The sequence below is a fragment of the Benincasa hispida genome, chromosome 9 (genome assembly GCF_027475165.1).
Source record: "Benincasa hispida cultivar pf3 chromosome 9, pf3_genome.v1.1, whole genome shotgun sequence".
NCBI classification, from domain to species: Eukaryota; Viridiplantae; Streptophyta; class Magnoliopsida; order Cucurbitales; family Cucurbitaceae; genus Benincasa; species Benincasa hispida.
Genome location: NC_143486.1, coordinates 29,328,806 through 29,355,776, shown reverse-complemented (window position 1 = coordinate 29,355,776; position 26,971 = coordinate 29,328,806). Strand labels below are relative to the sequence as shown.

At 29.4% G+C, this 26,971-nt stretch overlaps 1 protein-coding gene and 1 pseudogene across 2 annotated transcripts; one reads left to right on the top strand and one right to left on the bottom strand.

The window, feature by feature from the left end:
- The first annotated feature begins 8,329 nt into the window (after positions 1 to 8,329).
- LOC120084648 (1-aminocyclopropane-1-carboxylate oxidase homolog 11 pseudogene) lies at positions 8,330 to 9,113 on the top strand (annotated as a pseudogene). The gene is made up of 2 exons (XR_016531698.1): positions 8,330 to 8,748; positions 9,009 to 9,113. The product of XR_016531698.1 is annotated as a 1-aminocyclopropane-1-carboxylate oxidase homolog 11 pseudogene (transcript).
- Positions 9,114 to 9,387: 274 nt separating this feature from the next.
- On the bottom strand, positions 9,388 to 17,107 carry LOC120085640 (transcription factor bHLH155-like). Its single transcript, XM_039041739.2, has 12 exons — positions 15,942 to 17,107; positions 15,201 to 15,371; positions 14,827 to 14,911; positions 14,650 to 14,691; positions 13,987 to 14,046; positions 12,609 to 12,722; positions 12,385 to 12,417; positions 11,234 to 12,256; positions 11,028 to 11,129; positions 10,389 to 10,529; positions 10,093 to 10,218; positions 9,388 to 9,888 (listed from the first exon to the last, which is right to left on the bottom strand). Exons 1-12 carry the CDS (start codon positions 16,037 to 16,039, stop codon positions 9,808 to 9,810), a joined length of 2,076 nt encoding a protein of 691 aa, XP_038897667.2. The 5' UTR covers positions 16,040 to 17,107; the 3' UTR covers positions 9,388 to 9,807.
- Positions 17,108 to 26,971: the final 9,864 nt, after the last annotated feature.

Genomic DNA, 26,971 nt, shown 5'->3' with positions numbered 1-26,971 from the left:
TCATGAAATGGACATCTAAATTAGTGTTTGTTTTGCAGTATTATGAGATGTCCTGACATCTGAAGATTCTCGATGCTCGGACGGATGACATCTGAAGAGTTTTGGATACCCTCCTAAAACATGAGTTTTTTCAGATTCTTGAGTTGAGGGCATCCCCATTTTACATTTTTTTTCCTTCCTTTTATTTTATTTACATATATATATTAATCTTCATTTGCGTTATATAATTAAAATAAATAGTGTCAACCATGTACATCATATATTTTTAGTTATATCATAATTCTTATTATTTTTTAGCAATATATTTAAATTTAAATTTAAATTGGTATTTATTTTATAAAAAGAAATCTTAAATTATGGTGTATTATCTTGTTGAGAAAATAACATACAAAAATAATATAAATTGTATTAATTTTAAAAGAAATTCAAATTGATAAAAATAAATATGTTATATAAGTTTAAATTATATCAAATTAATTATAAAGTAATAAATAGTGGTAAATGCATTTTTGGAACTTTATGTAAATTTTAGACATTCTCAAGTAGAAATCCTACGAAACAAACACGGTTATCAAAATATTCTCAGATATCTACAAAAATATTCCAACAAAACAAGCATGATAATCTAAACATTCGGACATCTATAATTTCGGACATCTAAGATTCCGGTTATCTACATTTTCAAAAAACGAACGGCTCTTAAGGAACATGTTTGGGAGGATGGAATGGAATGGGCTTGTAATGAATATTAATTTCAAGCCCATGTTTGAATTGAATATTTTGGACTCGATTTATAATATCAAATCCATCTTCTTTCTATTGTTTTCAACTCAACTCTCTTTTCCACCATTCTCACGCTTCATTATTCTTGTTTCGCTCTCAATTCTCCCCTCGTTCCAACGTCCCTCAAATTCCCCAACAGCTCCTTCTTTAATGTTAAAGAAAACATTAAAGAACTCTTTTATTATTATTATTATTATTATTATTATTATTATTATTATTATTATTATTATTATTATTATTATAGTTTTTAGAAGTTTAAAAAAAAATCTAAAATCCTCCAAAAATCACTATCGGTTGAAAATTGGTTTCTTAGAAAATGGCAAACTAAAAAATGCAAAATATTAACATGTCGGTCAAAGTTATTCGATCCCTTATGTGTACCGATAATATGTATTTATATCGTGTGAAAATACATTTGTGTTCTTGAGTTTTAGGAGTATCTGACCCTGAAGTCGATGGAACCTGCTCCATATTTAAGATTCTAAATATAATAGTGATATTTATAATTATTTACAACTTATAATTAAATATGAAATTGAGGAGCACAATGGAACACAATGGAGAAAATATAATATATAAAAATATAATAATAATAAAATAATAAAATATAGCTAAACTTATAAATAATTAAAATTATAATTTTATGAAAATAAAAATAATAGAAATAAAAAATATGATTTTATAGAAGTAGGAAATATATTAAATTTTCTTTTTATTCTCACCAATGTGTATAATATTAAGATCCACCAAATGTCACTATTTATAGGCAAAGTGACAAATAGAATGTAGACTTACATGAACACCAAGCATGAATTATTACAACGTATATGGACAACATGAAAAATGACACATGACATTTAGATCTATTTTTATGATATTTATAATACTCCCCTTTAGATGTCCATATATAAATATATGAAATATATCTCGTTAAAATCTTATTAGGAAAAATCCAATGGAAAAAAACCTTAGTGAAGGAAAAATAGTACATATTTCATATAATACATACTCCTAAAAGAATAAAATATATTTACTCCCCCTCATAAAAACATCACTTAAAATCTCTAAGTCACCGTATTTCAATGTTGTGCACCAATTTTTCAAAAGTTGCAATTGCTAATGCCTTTGTAAATAAGTCTGTCAGGTTATCTTTCGAACAAATTTGTTGTACAGTGATGTCGTCATCTTCTTCAAGATCATGAGTGTAGAAAAGCTTCGGTGAAATATGCTTTATTTTATCTTCTTTAATATATTCTCTTTTGATTTGGGCTATGCAAACTATGTTGCCTTCGTATAATATTGTTGGAAGATTTTTATTAGAAGAAAAGCTACACGTTTCACGAATGTGCTGAGTCATTAACCTTAGCCACACACATTCTCGACTAGCCTCGTGAGTTGCAAGAATTTCAGTATGATTTGAGGAAGTAACTATTATGGTATGTTTTACCAATTGCCATTATATAGCAGTTCCTCCACATGTAAACAGATAACCTGTTTGAGATATAGTTTTGTGTGGATCAGATAGATATCCAAAATCTGCATAACCAACTAAATCAAATTTTGATTTATTTGACTAAAACAAACTCATATCAATTGTTCCTCGGAGATAATGAAGTGTTTAGCAAGATACATAAGTTCACCAATTGCACTAAGATATGATACTTCAAAACCAAGAAGTTCTTCATTATCTTCTCGAGGTCGAAATATATCTTTCTTTATATCCAATGAATGGACTTCCATTGGAATATTTAATGGATGTATTTTGTCCATATAAAATCTTTTCAAAATTTTTCCTATATAAGTTATTGATGAATAAATATTTCATCGGCTAAATTCTCAATTTGTAAACCAAGGCCAAATTTTGTTTTTCCGAGATCTTTCATCCCAAATTCTTTCTTAAGATATTCTATTGCCTTTGAAAACTCTTCAGGAGTTCCAATTATATTCAAGTCATCAACATATACGGTTATAATAATAAATCCTGATTGTAATTTTTTTATAAAAACACACGGACATATTGGATTATTTTGATATCTTTCTTTCAATAAATATCCACTCAAGTAACTGTATCACATTTGTCCTAATTGTTTTAATCCATATAGTGAGCTCTGTAACTTTATTGAATACCATTCCCAGGAATTTAATGTATATGTTTCATGTACCTTAAATCTTTCTGGGATTTACATATAAATATCATTATCAAGAGATCCATATAAATATTTTGTGATTACATCCATAAGATGCATATCCAGACTTTCATACACAGTCAAGTCAATTAAATATCTTAGTGTAATTACATCCACCACTAGAGAATATGTCTTCTCATAATCAATACCAGGTTTATGTGAAAAACCTTGTGTAACTAGTTTTGCTTTGTATCTTCTGGCCTTATTATTTTCATTTCTTTTGCTCACAAATACCTATTTGTATCCCACAGGTTTGACATATTCTGGTGTTTGGACTACTGGTCCAAAAACAAGTTGTTTTGAAAGTGAGTTTAATTCTGCCTTGATTGCTTTTTTCCACTGAAGCCAATCTTTTCTATGTCGACATTCTTCAACAGATTTTGGTTCAAGATCCTCATTTTCAGATATAATATCAAAAGCAACATTATACGCAAAAATGTTATCAATAATTACATTAGTTTGATTCTATCTTTTTCCTGTCATGACATAGTTCATTAAAATCTCATTATTATCTTCAAGTATTTCACCTTTCTCACTAGTCACTATTAATGGTTTTTCATTTTCGAGGATTTTTATCTTTAGAACCCTATAGTCTACCACGCTTCTGGCATGTTCCATATCATTAGTGACAACTTATTGTATTGGGATATAAATTTTTTTAGTGAACATTTGCAGCTAGTATATGTGGCTTAGTTACTTTCTTTGCATCTATAAATGCATCTGATAATTGATTTGCTATATTTTGCAAATGAATTATTTTCTGAACTTCAAGTACACATTGATCTGTATGAGGATCTAAATGAGACAATAACGATGCATTCCATGTAATTTCTTTTTCCAATTTGTTAATTCCTTCCCCCTAATGTTGGAAATTTTTTCTCATTAAAATAACAATCAGCAAATTGTGCAGTAAATACATCCTCGTCAGGGGTTCAAGATATTTAATAATTGATGAGAAATCATATGCAACATATATACCTAACCTCCTTTGAGGACTCATCTTAATCTGTTGTGGTGGAGCAATTGGAACATATACGGCACATCCAAAAATTCTCAGTTGGGAAATATTTGGTTTACGACCATAAGCTAACTGTAATGGCGAGTACTTATGATAAGCTACTGGCCTAATGCGTACAAGTGACGCTGCATGCAAAATAGCATATCCCATACAGATGAAGGAAGCTTAGCTCTCATAAGTAATGGTCTTGCAATTAATTGCAAATGTTTTATAAATGATTCTACTAAACCATTTTGTGTATGAACATGAGCTACAGAATGTTCAACACTTATCTCAATTGACATACAAGAATTATCAAAAGCTTACGATGTAAATTCACTAGCATTATCAAGACGAATGGTCTTAATTGTATAATCTTGAGCAAGTAATCTTACAAATGCAAGATTTCGACTTGATAATAAGTACACGTATGACCATCTACTTGATGCATCTATTAATACCATAAAATATCTAAATGGTCCACTTGGTGGGTTAATAGGTCCACATATATCACCATGAATTCATTCTAAAAATGAAGATGATTAAGTCCCCACTTTAGCTAGTGATGGTCTAATTATTAATTTGCCTTGAGAGCAAGAATCACATGATAATTCATTAAATTGAAGAACCTTATGATTCTTCAGTAGGTGTCCATTTGAATTCTCAATAATTCTCCTCATCATTATAGATCCTAGATAACCCAATCGGTCATGTCAAATTGTAAATATGTCTGGATTCATGAACTACACATTTATTGTTGCATATATTTCAATTACTCGTATATAAGTATAATACAATCCAGAAATAAAGCAGACAATTTTTCTAATATACGTTTTCCATTTAAGACAGTAAAGATAAATATAGATATTCCACATTATTTTTGCTATCAGTCTGAATATGATAATCATTGCAACGTATATCTTTAAAACTTAGAAGATTCTCTTTGATTGACTACAGAACAATGTATTGTCAATTTAATTGTAAATTTTGTTCCTTTAGGCAAAATAGTATTTACTTTTCTAAAACCTTTGATCCAATTTACAGAACCTGATATTGTATTTACTTTTGCTTTGAGCATTGTCAATTTGGAAAAGTATTTTGTATTTGTAAATATTTTATGTGTAATTGCCCTGTCTGTCAGACATAGATATTCTTTTCTCATTTTTGAAACACCCAACAAATAAAAATGATCTATGTTTCTTCATTAAAAGAAAATAATTACAATAAGAAAAGCATTACTTAAAATATCCAAAAGTTACTACAAAAAAAAAATATGAATATAGATAAAAGAAAACAACAACATTAAATCTAGATATTCTTAAAATCAAAAGAAATACTTGATGTTCCATCAACTGCGTCAATCTTCTCTTCAGGAGATTCAAAGAAGTCCGCCACATCCAAATTTTTCATATGAGATGGGTCAAATATATCATTATCCTACAAAATTTACTTCCACATTTTTCTCTTTTTCCTTCAAGAAGGCTTGATTGAGGTTAACTAAGTGTTTTGACGTGTGACTAATACCCAGTCATTCCACATCGGAAGCATTTATTTTCAACACTTTTTTAACTTTATCTTGTGAAACTTTTCCTTTGTGATCATCATTTTGTGTAGTTCTTTTGAAATTTGAATGATTAAAACGACCACCACGAAAATAATAATTATTTCTTCCTTTGCTACAGACATGACTCCGATCGCGATCACGACCTCGACCACGATTATTATTAAAATTCATAGCATTCACTTCAGGGAATGGTGTCGTCCCAGTTAGTCAAGATTCATAATTTTTCATCAATAACTCGTTATTTTGTTTGGCTACGAGAAGACATGAAATTAATTTAGAATACTATTTAAAACCTTTCTCTCAATATTGTTGTTGTAGGAACATATTCGAGACATAAAATGTAAAAAATGTCTTCTCTAACATATCGGCGTCAGTAATTTTTTCTCTGATAACAACAATTTTGAACTAATTTTAAATAATGTGGAATTGTAATCACTTACTGATTTAAAATCTTGTAGTCTCAAATGCATTCACTCATAATGGGTTTTAGGAAGAATAATTTTTTTTTATGATCATACCTTTCTTTCAAATTTTTTCACAAGATATGAGGGAATCTTTTATTGTAAGTACTCCATTTTTAATCCCTCGTGGAGACGATGACGAAGGAAAATCATAGCTTTTGCTTTGTCCTGGCTGGATGTCGTATTTTCTTCTTTAATTGTTTCTCCCAAGTTCATAGCATCTAGGTGAATTTCGGCATCGAGCACCCATGACAAATAATTGTTACCATTAATGTCAAGGGCTGTGAATTCTAATTTTATAAGATTTTCCATGGCAACACTATCACAAAATATTTTATTTATATTAGAAATTTAATATGTACTAAATGTGCAAATAACATTTAATTTCTTAATTATAATAAAGAGGAAAAAACCGTTCTACCTTCAGCAATAAGAGCTCGTACTGATAACGTGTAGCGAAATTGAGGAGCATAATGGAGCACAACGGATATGGAGAATATATATATATATATTAGTTTAAGTTATTATTATTATTATTATTATTATTATTATTATTATTATTATTATATAATAATAAATATATAACTAACTTATAAATAACTAATTTTAAAATAACTAAAATTATAATTTTATGAAAATAGGAATAATAGAAATAGAAAATATGATTTTATGGAAATAGGAAATATATTAAATTTTCTTTTTATTCTCAACAATATGCATAATATTAAGATCCACCAAATGCCACTAAAAGTAGCAAGTAGGATTTGGACTTACATGAACACCAAGCATGAATCATTACAAGCACATGGACAACATGCTTTTAGGAGACTAAACATTAGGCATCTATTTTTATGATATCTATAATAATATAATAAATTATTATATAATAAATATTATTTCAAAATTCTTTTTCCTGTTTGTTACAGTATTTACTGTTTTTCACTAATTCTATCGATCGTGTTTACTATTTCCGCAAATACAGACTAACTTGTGGAATTTTTATAATCCATAAATTATAAGAACAAACTTAGCACCCTCAAACGCCCGTTCAATCTCTTAATTTTGAGTTTAATTTCAATTTTATCTATACATTTAAAAATGATTTGATTTTTGTTTTAATAGTCCATGAGTTTCAAAATATTTACTTTTAACCTTGATTTTTCATCATATACTCATTCTCTGGGATTAATACCTATCATTAAATTTTAAATAATTATGAAGTAAAAATTTAAAATTAATTTTAATATAGATGGAAAATAATGAAACTTAAATAATTATAATTCTTTTGAATTAATTAGTAGACATTAAACTAAAGATGAAAAGTCATTATATGATAAAGAAAATCAAGACTAAATATGTAAATCTTGAAATCAAGAGACTAGATTAAAACAAAACTCAAATATTGAGGATAAAATTACAACAATTTTTAAACCTATAAACTAAATTAAAACCAAACTCAAAATTTAAGAACTAAAAGTGTAACCTTTTAAAACATAGAAATCAAATAGAAAAAGACCCAAAACAGTTTTTTTTTCCTATATTATATTTACCCTTTTGGTTAATCTAATGGTTTTTTTTTCTTTGATGTTTGTGTTATTAAATTATTGTCCTAAAAATTTTAATTTCAATGCTAAACGTTGAAATTTATTTTCAAAAAAATATGGACAACAAACTGAGTTTGGACTTTTTTTTTTTCTTTTAATTTATTTCAATAGATATTGTCCATTCATGAAATGAAACTTTCTCACGTTTCACATGATTTAACTCGTAATCGAAACTGAACTTTTAAATGATTAAAGATCCGAGTTTATTATTTGATAGGAAAGTACACCTTGATCTAGTAAAAAAGCATCTTTCAAAATCTTTTAAGATATTTAAAACTTAACCACGTTTTCAAAAGTCATCTCAAACTCATTCTAAAAGCAAAAATGACTCCAACGCAAGTCACACGTGACTCGAGAAGATAGTAAGTTACAAATTCTATCGTAATAGAACATATAAATATTGGCAACATATATGACTAGAGACCTAGACAGTAGAGTTTTTATCAATGGAAACAGTTGCAAATATAACAACCAACTCAGAATATTAGTAGATATAACACAATGTAAAAGAATTTGTAAATATAGTAAAATTTAGATCTAACTCTTGGACATCAATGATAAGGACTATTTTCATGTATAGTAAAATGAGTCAACTTATTTACAAATATAACAATCACTGTCTATCAATGATAAACAATGACATTTTATTATATTTAAAAATATTTTCAACAGTTGTCATTTAAAACAATTACACAACAATTATCGTTATTAGGAGTATCATTGGTAGATTTTGTTATATTTGCAATTCTTTAAAAATACTACCCATTGCAATTAACTTTCTTTTAAATCTATACATATATATATTTTTTATCTTTGACAGAGAGTGAGTGAATAAATGGAACACATGAGAGAGCTAAGAGATGAGATATCAGAGTTGCTATCAGAGGCACTGGGGCTCAGTACAGATTACCTAGCAAGATTAGAATGCATGAAATCTGAAACTCTTGTGTGTCACTATTACCCAGCTTGTCCTCAACGAGAGCTCACTTTGGGCACAACCAAGCACTCAGACCCCTCTGCTTTGAAAATTCTCCTCCAGGACAACACTGGTGGCCTCCAAGTCCTCCATCAAAATCAATGGGCCCATGTTCCTCCTCTCCCTGGAGCGTTACTCGCCAACGTCGGCGACCTTCTACAGGTATGCACACATTCTATCCATATCTACATAAGTGCACATCAGTTTAGTCGTCCATGTTGGTTATTAAGTTGAATAATGACGAAGAGCTAACTTGACGTTAACATCATGTAACACCCACTTCTAATCATTGGATGCACATTAAAGTGTCACATCAAACTTTCACTTGATGTCATATCAGCTTTTCGTTACTATTCAACTAGATAATCAATAGTTCAGAAACTAAAATGAAAGAAATAAATAAATACAAAATGACATAACCTTGATCCACCAATGACAAGATCAAGACTGTAGAGCATAGGGTGTTGGCAAGGAGCAATGGGAAGAGAGTATCAGCAGCATGCTTCTTTTATCCAAGTACAAAAAGTAGACTTGCACCTTAAGGACCAGCAAAAGAGTTTCAACCCACTAATATCAATGAATATCTTAGCCACTATATACTGAAGGGGTTAGATGGTCATTCAGCCCTAACACATTTTAAAATATGACGACAACCCCATTTTTACCAGAGGAAAGTCCACTTAAGACAACAATAACATGGAACTATTAGCTTTTTTTTCTTTTTCTTTTTTTTTTTTTTTTTGGGGGGGGGGGGGGGTGTTGTTGTGGGAGTGGGAGTGTTGACTGCAATGTAGGGAAAAGAAGAAGAAACAATTGTATTGTTCAATGAACTTATACTATTAAAATTGGGTTATAAAAATACACGAGATGCACTCTATCAACTAGAAAGCTTTTTTCAAACAAATGACAATACTTGCTAGATAGAAAACACACCCAAAAACAAAAATAGTTTTTCACACTTCGAAACAATAATGCTCTTCACAGAAACTTGGTTTGCTGTCAGAGTAACCCAACTTGGTTTGCTTTTAACCACCCTTCATGGAATTTTCTTTTTCTTTTTTCTTTTTCTTTATCCTTCTTCATCTTTTGTTGTATGGGGAAGGGTGAATCTCTGAGAAAAGTGTAGCACTCCATAAAGCAGGAGACAGATGAATCAATAGTCACAACAAGCAACTCACACTATTTTACAGAAGGAATCTACACAAATAGTTGCAAAAAGTTCAGCAGTTGAAGCTATCACATTGTATTACTGCGCTGCAGTATTTGAACAAGGGACCATAAGATATCCATTCTGTGTATGTTTCTGTTATTCTCCCCCTACAATAGTTCAAAATCAGATATCAAACAACGATTGACAAGTATAATGAACATGACATTGGCCTTCACACTACTCTACAAATTGAATAAATCTTGTGCTGGTAATTATGGTGGATTGCATTAGCAGAAGTAGTATTTTAAAGAGAGGAAAATTTTAGCTCTTCACAACCAACATTAAGAATTCTGATTTTGGTTTATTTATACCTCAACCACAAAACAAATCCATGTCTTCTCGCCGTGAGCTTCTGTTATGCCTTTTAGTATTGTCAGTCCCAAGCTTCTAATAGCCTCTGCTATCTCCAAAAAGTGGCTGCATTCTTCACACAACATCTGCATAGAGGTGTATCACTTTGTCACTATGTTAAACAGAGGAAAACTGAATCAAATGAATGAATTAAATTGAAGAAACAAAATAGACAACAAAACATAATTTGTTTACGCAGAGAAAATGACTAATATATTGCTCCAATAAATAAAAGATGAATTTTCATAAATCATACCTCTACAAGAATCTGTCCATTCTTGTTGAGATTCTCCACAATTATCGAACAAACTTTAAGTTGACCACCCACCTCAACAGCCCAGCTTGATCCCTGATCAGTATTCGAGGTTCCCAACATGCCATTTTCCTTCTGATGCAACTATAAGTACATAACATATAAGAAGAGGGAAAAGGTGTTAAGATTAATACATAAAAATCTTACTTAAGAACGTTCAGCCCACCGACTTCATAAGCCGGGTTTAAATAACTCAACTCCACTCCACCACTTTCAATAGTATTCACTATTGAAGTTAAAACTCCATCTTCCCCTTTTTCTCTCTGTTGCATATTTATCGAGGAACTCTATTTTCAAACTCTGCACCCCAAACATGAACTTACTAACTCCAATATATTAACTCCATATTTCATAACTCAACGTAGCGCCCCAAACACCCCCTAAGAGTTATTTTTTATAATAGTTATTACTCATCATAATTCTTTGGATAATATTATAGGCATGCCACTGGCTTCTGCTCAAGCAAACTTGACATGATAATGGAAAAGGTATAAAATGGAACAGGCTTTCTAATCATGTAAAAATGATAAATAGCTTTCCTGTTACACTTAGGTTTCTAAGCCATGAAGGTAAGCCACTTACCTTCATGTTGGCACATTTAGTTAGCTTGTCAGCATGCTTGGTAATGCCTTGCAAGAATAACATGTGCTTGATTGTGCGCTCCAGCAATGAATCAATACTACACTGTGATACAAGCAAGAAACTTTTAGTGGATGAAGCCGAAAAGTAATGGAACATTTTATTTCCATCCAAAAGGAAAAATGGATGAATGGCTTCTCAGAAGTTACTTTTGCTCCATTTGGTACTAGCTCTCGAAGTTCTTTGATTCGGTCCTGGATCAATTGTCTGTCCCTTGGCCTAGGCCTAGAACTCTCACCAGGTCTAGCCCTTCTTTTACTATTCTTTGCCGGTTCCAAAGACTTATCCAAATGCTCACTGCCAGTGCCAGAATAAGTCGATGAGAACCCTTTTGGTGACATCACTCCACATAATCCTGATGAGCTTAAAGAGTTCTGCATGTCCTCTCCAATAAAAGATGTTTGACTTTGACCCATAGAGTAACCTTCTGAACAAGCAGATGTTGTAACATTTGTGGAAGGTTCGGGAATTCTTTCAGTCGTTAACAGAGACTGTCCAGACTTGCACAGAGATGTGTCACTTTTAATATCAGAACCACTGTGACAAACATCAGCGACTACAGCTTCTAGAAGACGCTCTGTCGGTGAATCAGATGTCAACTGGCTACCACTCATTCCCTCAGATAACTCAAAAGCTTTACCACCAAAAACATACTCTGTTTGCCAGTCAAGATAAAGAGCATCTTTCAGAAAAGCAGGACCAAGTACTTCATGCAGCTCATAACCAGCAGGGAACTTCAATGATGTGTTTGACGGATACATATCAATAGTTTCTGATGCTTCCATATCATTTTGAAAGTACATTTCTGTAGGATTGGTTCGGCTAAACGTCCCATTGTGATTAATTCCAACAAATACAGAAGAGGCATGAGGATTCATAGGGAAGTATGCATCATTTGTCATTATCTTTTCAGGTGGAAGTAAATTACCACATATATTAACCATATCCATGGCAGAATTTTGCGGTCGTACACTGATTTTTTGTTCCAAACGAACTGCCGTATCTTTGCACCCACTAGGCTCCCCTCCACATATCCTGTCATCAAGCAATCTCACTTGTGATTTAAAACTCTCCACATTGATAGCATCTGGCTTTGTTTTTAGAGATTCAATGCCCTCAGATCCTGACAACTCTATCCCCACATTCTTGCTCACATTTTCATCTTCACTTTTCTGTACAGGAAGTAGATTTAAGAAAAATCCCATGTTTTATCACAGGAAGGAAAATTTAGGTAATAAATATCCATACTGCCTAATTTTCAAAAGTATCTAAGTTGTTAAAACAACCAGGACTCACTCACCTGTGTTGCTAAGCTTCTAGATGGAATGTCTGCCTACAGAAAAGGAAATTTTGATATGATTAGTGTAACTAGTACATACCCTATCATATCAAACCAACACAGACAAATTCTTTAATTGCCTTTTTTTTTAGGATGTCAATCTTTTTGATATGCCGTCAAATTCTTTAATTGTCCAAACAACAGAAAAAAGAGAGAAAAGATAAGAGACACAGAAAGACAATTACCACGTATCCTGAGCTTTTACATGACGGCATTGGCTTAATATGCCCTGCTGATGACTCCTGGAGAGTTAGAAAAACATTTCTGATGCGAGCCACAAGATTGACATCCTCAGTTACCTAATTCCAATAATAAAATGAACATGGATACAATAAACAAAAGTTAGATAACATTTATATCTAAGGAATGAACAGAATATTTATGGGATATCTCTGCACTGATCCATGCAAGTTAAACCAAGTACTCTCTCCAAGTAGATTGAGTAATTGTTTTCAGATAAAGCAGTTTTATAAACAACTGTAGTAGTTACAAAAGGGTGATTGGGTAACAGGAGCCCATCCTCCATCCTAACCTAAATCTAGAAAGTGAGCTAGAAATTGGTATTCCAGTTACATGAGATCAAAACTGGAAAATATTACAGAAAGAAAATTCTAATATAAGAAGCCCAAATAGAATGCACAGGTTGACTGATCTAGGAAGAATCCATCAGCAATACAGAGCATCGAAGATAAACCTAAAATTTGAAAATATCTAAAAAGCACACAACTTTATAAATTGAGGTCAACAGAATAAAAAAGAAAATCATTAGTGAAGATGAAGAACAAAAGGACACCCATCAAAAAACCCAAAGCATCACGAGTATACTTCATTTGTCAACATTTTTTTAAGACAAGAAACAATTACATTGATGAGTGAAATAACAAAAGAGGGGGAAAGAGAGATCCCAAATCCAAAGGAGTTACAATAAACTTCTCCAATTGGACAAAAGAGAGGAAAGTGTATAAGAGGAAAAAAGTGAATTCGCTTTACACCAAGAAAAAGCAATCAAGAGAACATTATCAAAAAAATTGTCTATAAGTAGTCTCCTTAGATTTATCAAGTATACTTCATTTGTCAACTTAATGAAAGTACTAAAATGTGATGAAACAAAATGAGGTCTCCAGTGCTGCTCCAATTTACAACTAGAAAAATCACGTGTATTTTTAACCCCATTATTCAAAGCACGGGTAAAAGTTACTGAAATAATAGATATTAACATTCAACAATACGAACAATGGAAATAAAATATAGGTCCCAGACTATCTTTGCTGTTCCAATTCACAAATAGAAAAACATAAAGGTTTTAAACCAATTTTTTAATACATGGGTACCAAAGCTACTAACCTAACAGTCAAATACAAAACAAATTGTAGGGAATGTCAGGCTACAAGAAATTAAAATAAATTATAATATCAGAGAGGCCTATTATTATAATAGTATTACATGTAACAAGTTCAGAAACAGTTAGTATTGAAAACAATTATGTATACGGCATCCCAAGATGTTCAGCAAGGATCATAATTCACAAACTTTCACAATCTACCGCAAGGAAGATGCTCTTACTTTATCTAAAGATCCAAGCTGTAAAACCCCATGCGGAACAACTGCTACTACAACAATAGTCTACAAAGCATATAAATAATAATTAAGTAATCAGTTAGAAAAATATATATAAAAAAAAAAAAGAGATTAACAGAAAGAAAGCTTGAATAAGCCGGATTTCTTCTCAGACTTCTTATCAAAACAGCACCTGAACAGTTGAATCCATGACCAAACCCATCCTAGTTTATTCGAAGTAGATTTTTTTATCCTTTGACCAAATTAGGCAAGGTAGATTTTCTTTGGCTTAAAAACTAGGCAAAGTAGATTTTCAAAGCTTTATCAGATCAAAAATAAAGCATTTAGAATGTAGTATCCAGACTCCATACATTATTTCTGATAAAATAAACCAGATATTAAGTGAAAAAAAAAAAATACTGATTCAGATTGATAAATGTGATAATGAGAAAAACTAAATGTTTTCTTGATTCAAAAGACCTACAAAGTGCCATAGCACAACAGTAACTACACCCTCAAGTCACTAGATATGTGGGCAATCAAGTGATAATTTTTTCCTAGTTTTCTGGGTGTATGCATCTATGTGTGTGTGTTAGAGAGAGAGAGAGAGAGAGAGAGAGAGAGAGGGAGGGAGGGAGAGTGAGAAAGCAAAAAGAAAGGCTGCCATACCTTAATGCCAGCTGAAAATTGTGTTTGCCAACCATCACAGTACTATTAAAAAAAATCAGGAAATGAGTAATGAAACGCAACCCCAAATAGTCGAAAAACAAGCATTTAATTATATACCTGAAATGATAAGATAAACGTCATTAACTTAAATTATTGCAGAACAGGAAAGTATAGCACCTCAAGTATTGAAGAGAAATTTATTGTTTGCTCGTCTGCAGTAATCCATTGATGCTTTCCAGTAACTGCTACTTGTCCAACAATCCTGCAAAAGAAAATTATAATTACATCAAAGTGAAGCCAATTAAAAATTTATAAAGATTCCCAGAGAAACTGATTTAATCAACAGTCTCAAATTTTAAACCATAATACGGGAGCAGGCTGATTGAAGTCATAGCAGTAAAAAATTTCAATTTAATTAATGAAAGTTATGGTCCGTTATGTTTCCTTTTCCTCTTCAAGAAAACTTGAACTAAGGAAGACTAAGGTGTTTAAACCAAAATTGGCTAGACCTAGTCATAAAATAAATATATGTCAAATGATAAGACATTTACCCTTCTCCTAGAGAATATACATGATAGGACATCTTTGCAACAGCTAATCCAAGAGGGTCATGTGAATAATGTCCATCGTGAAACGTCTCAAGCGTTTTTCTGTAAAACTTGCCCTCTGGAGGTTCATGTTGTTCAGAATTGTCATAGTAGCCATCCTCCCATGTCAGCACCCTGAATTCAACATTAATTTAAAAGGTAACAGATCAAAGATTTATATCAATTACAAGCCCTGGACTGGAACAGCATACCAATAGAAAGATCAAAACCAGGGAAGGGAATTGCTGGACAGCATGTAGCTATCATCTACTGACTAATAAGCATTAGAAATAGCCATCCAAGAATCACAATAACAGCAAATAATATTATACAAACTTCCATTGATCGAGAAAATAAAGAAAAGGAAATGACAGGATACTCCAATGCAATTAAACCACAAAATGAAAAGCATACTGAAAAAATTTTACTGAGAAATCCTAGTCATCCTTGAATTGAATAACCATCAAGTTTCCCCCTTTCTTTTGTCATTCAATGTTACGTGAGGGGGAGATCATAGAGATTTGAACTTTTGAACTTTTGGTTGAAGTTATAATAATGTCTTAACCATCCAGGAATCAGAATTAACAAAACAAATATTTTCTTTCCCTTCATCCTAAAATCTTCTTTGTAAAGCAGAAAGGGCAAAAGAGTTCATCATTCAAATCCCCAACTTTCACAACAAAATAAACAAGAAAAATGACTTACATCCGAGCTCGATGTTTAAGTTTCCAAAAGACAGCATACTTCCATTCCGAGTTACAACAAAAGCTTTTGAGTATTTGGTGCAAGTCAGTAGTACCCATCTCTCACTGAAGAATTTTGTCTAACGCCCCCTAAAATGAATACCCTAGAAAATAGGGCTTGCTCCTAAAACCACCTTGAAAAACCCCCAAACTCTAAACAGCTTGAAAAATGAAAATCCCCAATTTTCCTAGCTTCCCCTATATGAGCCTCTACCAGCCTGCTTTCTCCTCAACCCTGCTCGCCGTTTTATTGGCGGTCCAACTGTTGGTAATAGCAGACGATCAGTTCCCATCCCCCTAAACTCAAACAACCCCCAAAAACCCCCCAACTCAAATACACGAATTCTTCAACAAATTCAACACAAATAAGATGATATAATCAAAATTCCATCACCAAAACCATAGCTTCTAACACAGTGATCTCCATTAGAGTTGGTATAAGTATAACAATCCATAAAGAAAAACAACAGCAGAAGCAAAGAAGAATCTCAAACAAACACTCTAGAAAGAGCTCTTTTCCTCTCAAACCCACCACAGATCACTCGAACAAGGGTGAAATTAAACCCTAGCTTATGTCGGACGACATGGATAAACTTATAAAATCGTCATAAAAACAAAAAGAAAACAATCAAACAACAAAAGGGTCGTAAGAAGAAGTGTTTCCAAGGCTCAAAAACAAAACCCAAGAACCCAAAAAGCGAAAAAAAGAGAAAAAGGGATGGATTTCAACAAGCTCCTTTACAGAGAGAAACAATTTTGAAGCTTTTTGACTGCAAGAAACAACGAGAATCACAGAGAAATTCAACGCCCTGATCTACATTTCCTTGCATTGTCTCTTTCTTTTTCTTATTTTGGCTTCAAAATTTCACACAGAGATCCCTTAACTTTGCTCCTCTTCACACAACACTGGGAAGAAGTAGTAGTCTAGAGAGAGAGAGAGGGAAAAAAGTTGAAAAAGAGAGAGTTCTGAGGTATCTGTTGAATTTTGTTCACTTTTTCTCAATTTGTGAGGGCAAAATAACAGAACAGAACAGAAAAAACATTCCCAACAAACAACGGATGGTGGAAAACTTCAAAGCCAACTTCTTTAATACAATCGGACGGCTCATTTTAGCATTGCCGGCGAACTGGGAGCCGCTCAGTCGCTGTTTTCACCAGTTTTATTCTTCCGGCGTATGTTAGCTGATGATTCCTTTTTAGTGGGGGGCATTTTCTTAATATCTATGGCAATGGAGGGCAAAAACGGAAATGGAAATTGTTGGTGTAATTTTATAGTCAAAATTTTCAAATTTGTTTCATCTAAGTTCTTATATTTTGAATCTATCGGTTTTTATTTTTAAACTTTTTGAAAAATTCAATCCTTTTAGTCGTTATTGTATTATTTTTCTACCTTGTCTAATGTTTGGCTCTAATTTATTTAGCTTAAAACCATGTTCATATTAACATATCAATATACATACTTAAAGTTATGCCATTAATTGTTACAAATAAAATGAAAGTAGAGACTAAAATAGACTAGACTAAAATGGAACAATCCAAAAAGATCAAAATAGAAGGTAAACTTCTTTTCTTTTTTCTCTATTGAGTTCATCAAATATGAAAGTGTAAGATTGGACATTCAACTTTAGAGAAAGTAATAGTTGAAACATCTAATTATTTCAAATTAGTAATTATATATATAGATGGGGTTTATAAATATATACTGAGACGTCAAATTATATTTTTTCGCTTCTCAAATTTTAAAGGTGTGTCTATAAGAAGAAATATTGAATGAGGTCGCTATAAGATGGTTGTCCCTAATGAATCGCTCGATCTTGATTCAAAAACCTGCACAACCAATCCTTAATAATTAGTAAAATTAATTATCCATAATTTCTCCCTTAGTTGAACAAGACGATTTTTTAGTAGATCTTGAAATTCTACCTCAAACTTTTGGTATACATGTCATACTATAAATTTATTAGAAACAACCTCAAAGTTGAGAGGAAAAAATTATTAATCTAATGCCAAATCGAGCGTAGTTCAATCGATATATAGATGTGTTAAGGACGAAACGATTTGTGAGTTGGAATATGATACTTAAAAAAAAAAAAAAACTATTAATTTAACCTCATAGAAAAAATGTGGCCAAGATAAGGAAGAGGTTTTTTTTTTTTTTTTTTTCATTTTTGGGTACATTCACTTTGTGGGTAAGTGTCAAAAAAATGGCAAACAACATGATGTCTAAGGAAGGAAAATGCTCCCTTGATCCTTTTTCTTTTTTAGAAAAATTTTGCCATTATTCTCCTAATGCTTGCCCTTTTGTTGGACAAAGGGCACATGAATGTTTGGCATAAACCTTTCCCTCCTTTGAGGTCCTTTTCAACCATGATTTTATTGTTATAAAAGTTGTCACAATTACACCCCATTGCTTCCCTTATTCATTTTTTTTCTCTCTCTCTTTCTAAAGGACTTCATCTTTTGTATTTTTTTTTAAATGATTATATATTACTCTTTTTTCTTATGGTTATTGTTGTGAATATCTTGAATGTGAGAGTTTGTATTTATCATAATGTTTTTTTAAGACTAAAAGTGAGATATTTAACAGAGGAAAAAACAAATTTTATGCTATATAAAACTAAGATTTTGATCATTATCATGTGTTCAAATCATTTTTTTAGTTGTTTTCAAATATAGTAAAGTGAACTGAAATATTTATAAATACAGTAAAATCTCACTATCTATCAATGATAAACACTAATAAATCACTATCATCTATCACTAAGAGACTCTGATGGATGTCTATCAATATCTATCACTGATAGACTGCAAAATATTTGTTATATTTGAAAATATTTTCAACAGTTTTAACAATTTTTTTATAGTTAAAATCAATAATAATAAGTAGAAAAAAAGCCAATCCACACTAAGTATGGAATGGTTTAGGAAAATTTTGTTTTGTCTTCTTGTAAATTTTAACCTCAAATAAACACTGATAAATCACTATGATCTATCACTAAAAGACATTGATGGATGTTTATCAGTATCTATCACCAATAGACTGCAAAATTTTTGTCATATTTGAAAATATTTTCAACCATTTTAATAATATTTTTTTCAATTTTTCTATAGTTAAAATCAATAATAATAATAAGAAGAAATGTTAATCCACACTAAGTATGGAATGTTTAGGAAAATTTTGTTTTGTCTTCTTGTAAATTTTAACCTCAACTTCTAATTCTATCTAATAAAACTTTACTAGATACTTGAATTAGTAGTGTTTTGAGTTAATCAATAAATCCTAAAAATTTAAATATAAATTTTTTCAAACATACAAAATTAAATAAGTAAAACAAATGCTCAAACTCAAAACATAATATCTAAATCTAAATAAAAAAAATTAAAAAGATATTCATAACAAATTTATGACGAGATGTTAGAGTAGCAAGAAAACTATTAACTAGGTTCGAATCTTTCAATTTCATATACGTGGATGTCTCAAGAAACAAATGCTCAAACTCAACAACATAATATGAACACTTTGCTAACTATAAAAACAAAATTCTATCCACCGAAGCTTAAAAAGTAATTATGAGATAATTTTAACTGCCTACATTGTTTGGTAAAATAAATTGTTTATGCTCGTTTGATAATGTAATTTTTTTTATTTTTTGAAAATTAAGCTTATAAACACTACTTTCATCTCTTAGTTTTATGTACTTTCTTGTATAAATTTTAGGTGTTTTCAAAATCAAAATTAAAATTAGAAAATTAGAAAAAAAAAATCAGTTTTCGAAATTTTGTTTTGTTAATTGCCTGAAAATTCAAATGTTTACCTGTGAAAACCATGAATAAGAAACTATGAGAAAACAAGCACAATTTTCAAAACCAAATTATTTCCAAAAAGAGTCTTAGTTTTTTGTTTTAATTTTTGAAAAATTAAGTCTATAAAACATCATTACCACACATTGATTTTTTAACTCATGTGGTTTATATTTTAGGATTATTTCTAAAATTGAAGTCAAATTTTAAAAACTAAAAACAATATTTTTCAAAAACTTTTGTTTGTTTCTAGAAATGGGCTAACTATGCAAATATTTACATGGAAAATATTAAAAGCAGAAAATAACTAAATATCAGTATAAAAATAATTGAAATAATAAGTTTACTTTGGTCCATAAAACTAAACCACACCATTCTGATACTAATTTAGAAATATCATAATTAGCTCTTTCATAACTTAAAGTTAAAATTTACTAAATATTATCACAACCCGTAAGTAATTATTTTAAAAGCTCCAAGAAACCTAACCTAAAGCTTAATTTATTTAGATAATGAATATATATATCCACATCAATTAGGTATAAACATTCTAATTCAACCACAATTAAAAAAATAATAATAACTTTGTGTTAATTAATTGATTTATTTTAATAACCTTTAAATTACTAAAATTTAGGAGCATAGCATAGAAGCCATGCACATACCATAATGAGTGTCATTTGATCATGAAAGTGCTCTAAAGTTAATGTGTGAGAATTAGATAATCAAATTTTGTATGAAATTAAAGGGATTTTTGCTTTTTTTTTTCTTCTTTTGAGGGTTTTTTTTTAAAAATATTTTTCTTCAATGTTCTAATAACATACTTATTTGAACAATGTTTCCTGTACCACACCAACAAGACATCATTTTGGGAATCCCATGATGTGTGTTTTAACAGTGGGGTGATCTTTTGGGATTATTGCCATTGATTTCCAATCATTTTTTTTTCCTCTCTCTTTTTCTCTTTTTTTTTTGTCTCTTTCATATATTTTTTTTTATATAAATTTTGTTGGTGCCTATTTGAGGGGAAAGTGATTATAATAAGGAAAAGAGGAAAATCTACTTTGGTTATGAATAATTAAGAAGAAAACAAAACAATGTTGAAAAGGAATGCCTTTATTAAGAAAGGCAAAAGGGAAAAAGTGAACATTATATATATTTTTTTAATTTATGTATATATATGTATAGTTCATGAGTTTTGAACTATAGAGTAGTTAATTATAAGTGTTGTTTTCAAAAATAGAAAAATGAATCAAAATATTTGTTATATTTTAGAACTATCAATTATAGATATTAATAGACTCCTATCAGTGTTTATTGTGACATTGATAGACGATAGACACTGATAGAAATTTTGATATATTTTGTAAATATTTTTTTGAAATAATTTCTCTAATAAACCATGCATTCAAATTTTTAATTTAGTCTATCAAACGTTGAAACTTACAAAACTGTTGCAACTAAACGACTCCATTGTTGTTGGTGGTTTATTACAAAATACACAAATTGGTCATGAAAAATAAAAAGTGTTACAATCAAATTTTCGGGCTATAAAGATTGAGATAATGTGAAAGCTATAATATTATGTTGAGAATGACTTTGGGTATTTTTTATCGTTAAACGTTTTTACTAAAATTAATTTTTATAAATCTTTCACCAGTGTGTCAAGAAAAGACCCTATTTTCATATCCTTACTGTTTCTTGTTAGTCGTATTTGAGCAATTTTTCAATTGATTTCAATTCATTCTCCGATGAGTACACGTCAGAGATTCAGTGTTGTGTAAACCTTGGAGAGCAACTAACTTCTTACGATTTAACATCGAGGTCGTGTCGTTCTTGCTTTCAAGGTAGTGGGTTCATTCATAACATGTAAATCTTCATATGGTCATACACATTAACTATCAAAAGGTTTCTTACAATACAAAAACTTCTACATTAATAGTAGTTTTTGCACGTAAAGATATTTAATAAATCTTTAAACTCTCAATTTTGTATCTATTATATAATCCTTTGATTTTATGCTTGGTAAGTTTATAAAAAAATTAAAATTTTAAATAAGTTAAAGGATCTTTTAAACATGAAATAATTAAAATGAGTTTTTTTGTTTTTTGTTTTCTGTTTCTAAAATTTATGTTAGTCTCTTCCCAAATTTCCAATTTTGGTTTCATATTTCTTATAAAAAAATCACTTTATTATCTTTAAACAATATTTGTTTAAAACTAGAAAATTTATGGTTGGAAGTAGTATTCATAAACTTAATTTTTTTTAAAAAATATTGAAAATCAAATAGTCATTGAATCAAACAGATTTTTTAAGAAAATTTTTTCACGGATAGAAAAAATGTCAAATTATTTACAGAAATAACAAAAAAAAGCAATGATAGTCAAAGATAGAAACTGATAAAAGTCTATCATTAATAGATAGACAACTGATAGAAGTCTATCATTAATAGGTTTGTTTATGAGTGATAGAAACTATAAAAATCTAAAATGATTAAATTTTTCTATTTTTTTATAAATAATTTTCCTTATTTTCCTATTTTTTTAAAATCCCTCATTTTTTTTAATGTTGTTTAATTTATATATTTTCATATTTTATTCTAGTTTAGGCTCTAAATTTCAAACATTTAATTATAATGTCAATCTAAAACGGATATTGAGGATCCATTTTTTAGTTATCATTAATTTTTTTTATCAATAAACAACGTAATATATAAATTTCGTTTAATAACTATTTGATTTTTAGTTTTTAAAATGTTAAATTTATAGATTCTGGTTTTTTTAATCTACTTTTATGATTGTTTTAGAAAAGCAACCCCACTTTTGAAAATTAAAAAAAAAAAGTGTTTCTAAATATTTATTTAATTTGGTTATAGATTTAAATTTTTAGTTTGAGGGAAAAAAAATTTAAAAAAACCATGTAAAGAAGTTGTAAGAAAACAAATAAATTCTTAAAAAAAAAAACTAAAAGAATAAAAATAGTTATGAGACTAGACCTAAACATTAACAATGGAAGATAATGTAGCACTAACATCTATCTGATAAATTGTATATAGTATCTTACCTAAAGTCCGTTTGATAATCATTACTTTTTGTTTTTAGTTTTTGAAAATTAAGCTTACAAACATCCGTATCATCTCTAAGTTTCTTGTTTTGTTATCTATCTTTTACTCATATTTTCAAAAATCAAATCAAATTTTGAAAACTAAAAAAAAAAAAATTTCAAAAGCTTGTTTTCATCTTAGAGATTTGGTTAAGTATTCTACTCTCATACTTATATAACATACAAATCGTAGTAAGAAAATGTAAAAAAAATATGTTCAAATTTTAGAAAACTAAAACGAAATAGTTATAAAAAAAGGAGGCGAGTGATTTTAAATTTATATCCAAAGTTATATGAAAAAATTAATGAAAATTAAAAACATCAATCACTCTTACCCTTTTGGGAAAAAAACAAAAGATACTAAAACAAAACAATTATAAATTTGAAGTTCAAAATGAAATAAATACAGACATCACAACAACAAAGATTATATATTTATATATAGAACAAAGAAACAAAGAAACGAAATGATAACAAAGATCAGTGATGAAAATCTAATACAATCAATTGCGCCTAAAAAATGTTTGCTTTATTACTAAAAAAAGATTCAATTTGTCCAAAGTGATTTTAGTGAGTTTACCTAAGTCCTTAACAATATAATTTTGCATTAATCATGCTATTCTCTTTTCTAATGGATTATTTCTTGTTTTTATATTTAGAAAAAGTGATGGATTAATTATTTCTTATGTAGCATGATCTAATAGCTAAATTATTCCTCAATTTTGACCATGGTCAATATTTTGTTTGAGATGTCAATTGGATTTGGATATTACATAAAGATATGTGGACTAAATATATATGTGCTATATTATAATCTTTTTTTTTTCTTTTTTTAGTTAGAATGAGTTGATTTAAGGTCATTAAAAATTTAGTCTACGAACTATCATGTTTGTGTCTTATATGTCAATAAACACTATAAAAAGTATTTAATAAGTTATCTTAAACTTTTATTTTTTTCTTTTGTCTAATATATGGGCGTGTTTGGTGGCCCATAATAGGATGAGATTGTAATGTAATGTAATAAAAAAAATCCATGTTTGGATTGAGCGTTTTTTGTCTGATTGTAATCCAAAACTCATTTTGTACTGACAATTTTCAGTCTAACTCTCTTTCTCATTGTTTTCATGCTTCACGATCTTATTTTCCTCCTGTCTTCAATTACTCACACTTTTCAACACTCATGTGATTCCTAATTATCCTGATTACATTCCAGCTCCCCAAACACACCCTATAGGTTTCTGAATTTTCAAAATGTATCAAAGAGGTTCGTGTGAACTTTCAATTCTATGTCTAATGGCTTCATGACATATTCAAAACATTTTATGAAAAAATTTAATAAATATATCAGACATAAAATTGAATTTTGCGTCCAATAGATTTCATGAATTTCTTTGATATGGTTCTTTTTTTTAAAAAAAAAAATGTTTTAAATGATGTGGATAAAGTTCATGAGATATCTCACACACAATTGAAAAGTCGAAGACTTATATATTAGACAAAATTGTAAGTCTGAGGCTTGATTGCTAGACTCTTAAGTTCAAGAAACTAATAGACATAAAATTGAAAATTTGATAATCTATTAGATAATTTTAAAAGGCGTGCCAAACACACAATTTCAAAGTAACAACACATGTAGAGCAATCAAATATCTAAGCCTCCAACAATTAGGAAAATTAGAATGCAAATAAACAAGAAACAATTGACAACACAAGAGTTTATAATTGAAAATCTTAAAATATAAGGAATTAAATTGAAGATAAGAGGGAAAAAAAACCTAATTAGGGATTATTACCATAGAAGGTTTAATTTTATGTCTGTTATTCTTACTTATTTTTATTTATAGCCTTTACACTACAAATTATTAGCCCTTTTGAAATATTTTCTCACCAACTACACTCACCTATTGTATAGCATAGTATCATACATTAAATAGAGGTAAATAATTTTTAACTACAATCTTATTTATTAATATAATGAATTCGGATAGTGGATAGTGAATATTATTTATAGATATGAATATTAAATGTTTGATATTTTAATTGTTAGAATAATCATTTTCTATATTTGAATTTTGGATGTGCAAGAAATTAATGTCGAGTTTTGTTCTTAGAATTTTAAATAATATATATACGAAAAAAATGATGGGATAAAAAGCTAGATTTTTTTTTTCAAAAAAAAAAAAAAAAAACTTATTTGAGTGGATTTCTTAGAACTAAATAAAATTAATTAAAATTGTACAATTTATTCTATGCATGGTATACAAATAAAAGTATTAAATGTTTTTTTACCCTTTTTGGAGAAACCAAGGAAAGGCATTTAGGTCTTTGTAGATAAGGGCTGTATACCTTTTGTAATTTTTGTCTTTAATGTTTGAAAAGACTAAAAAGAAAACTTGAAAATTATTAATTATTTATTACGTTGGACCAAATATGTAGCTTTTCTTTCAAATTAGAAATTCGCTATGATTTTATGTTGTCGTATGTGATATATATATATATAAGATAATAAAGAAATGTGCTAAAAGGAGAATAACAAAAATAAAATAAATAGAAAATATAAGGCCATTAATACAAAGAGACAAAAGGAGAATGATTCTCTTTAATTTGCTTCAATGCTATAAAAATAGGTCAAATTATCGTACTAATTTTTTTTTTAAAAAAAAAAGGGGAAAAAAAGATCAAATTATCAATTTTGATGGTTGTGTGTAATGTGTATTACTTTCTAAATTTTGAACTATGGCACTCAATTTTGAAATTTGATTATAGATAGTGTTTTTAATTCATGATGCATAGAGAAAGAAATTTGAACATCTAATCTCTTGATCGAAATTATATATTTTATGTTTTTTGAGTTATACATTCTTGTTGGTATATAGTCTCTTAATATAACAACATGACAGGTTCATTAATTAAGCATATGCGTGATATTGGGAGAATTATAAAAAAAAAGTAAATATTGAGAAACAAACAAACAATTATGTTGATGTGCAGAGATCTCGTCCTCTTTAAGGAGCTTCAAGCTGCCACTACGATGTGTATTGTATTTCTTTATATCAATCGACAACCACTAGTGCAACAACTATTCTCTAACACATCCCCTCCAGGATACAATAACAACCCGACTAAAAAAGAAAATAAAAAAAAAGATGTAGATCTTATGTTATATTTAAGAGAATAGTAAGAAAGTTATAGATGTCTATTGCGATCTACCACTAATAGACGGTGATATTTTGCTATACTTGAAAATATCTTCAACATTTTACCATTTAAAACAATTACCTTTTACTTCAAATACGTTTTTACATTGAACTCAAATGAAATCCCAAATTTAATAAAAAGTTATTTAAATTCAAATTTTATTTCCTCTTTCTAAAAAATGGAGTTGGGAAACCAACATCATCGCTAGTAGATTTCATAGCTTAGCTTTTTACAAACATGTAATCTACAAGATGAGTCCTTAGTCTTCAAAGTCATGAGTGAACTTTGATCTATCAAACACTCTCTCTCTAAATGTCAATAAATATATGTATGTGTGTGTGACATTAGTGGCCATTATACCTCAAAATAATATATATCTTTTTCTCAATTACCATTTATTTGTATTAGATAATATGTGAATTATCAATCCTGAACAGAACTCAATAGATAGGACATCAATTACTATTATAGAATTAGGTGTGATGGTTTGCCTTAAAAACAGTATAAATATAACCACTAACTACACTCTATCACACGAACAACGACCAAAATTTAGAGTTGAATTATGATTGGATGCATATGTATATGTTTGTGTCTAATATTGTTTTCTCTTTGAATATATAGGATGAAGAATAAATCGAGATAACGCAAATGTTTTTTATCGTGTCAAAATCATATAAAATACAATTGGTTAAATTACAAATTTAGTTTCAGAATTTGATTTTTTTTTTTTTTTTAAATGTGGTTTATGAACTTTTAAAAATATCTAATAAATTTTTAACCTTTCAAAATTGTGTCCAATATATGATTCTTGAACTTTGGAAATTGTCTAATAAGTCCTTAAATTTTTCAAACTTGTTTCTCATAGATAATTAACATTTTTTATATAGAG

Coding starts and splice junctions, on each gene's coding strand:
- LOC120085640 (XM_039041739.2), bottom strand. CDS start 16,039: ATGGGTACTACTGACTTGCACCAAATACTCAAAAGCTTTTGTTGTAAC. Junction 14,912..15,200: donor GTATATTCTCTAGGAGAAGG/GTAAATGTCTTA, acceptor TTTCTTTTGCAG/GATTGTTGGACAAGTAGCAG. Junction 9,889..10,092: donor GGATTTGTTTTGTGGTTGAG/GTATAAATAAAC, acceptor GAACTATTGTAG/GGGGAGAATAACAGAAACAT.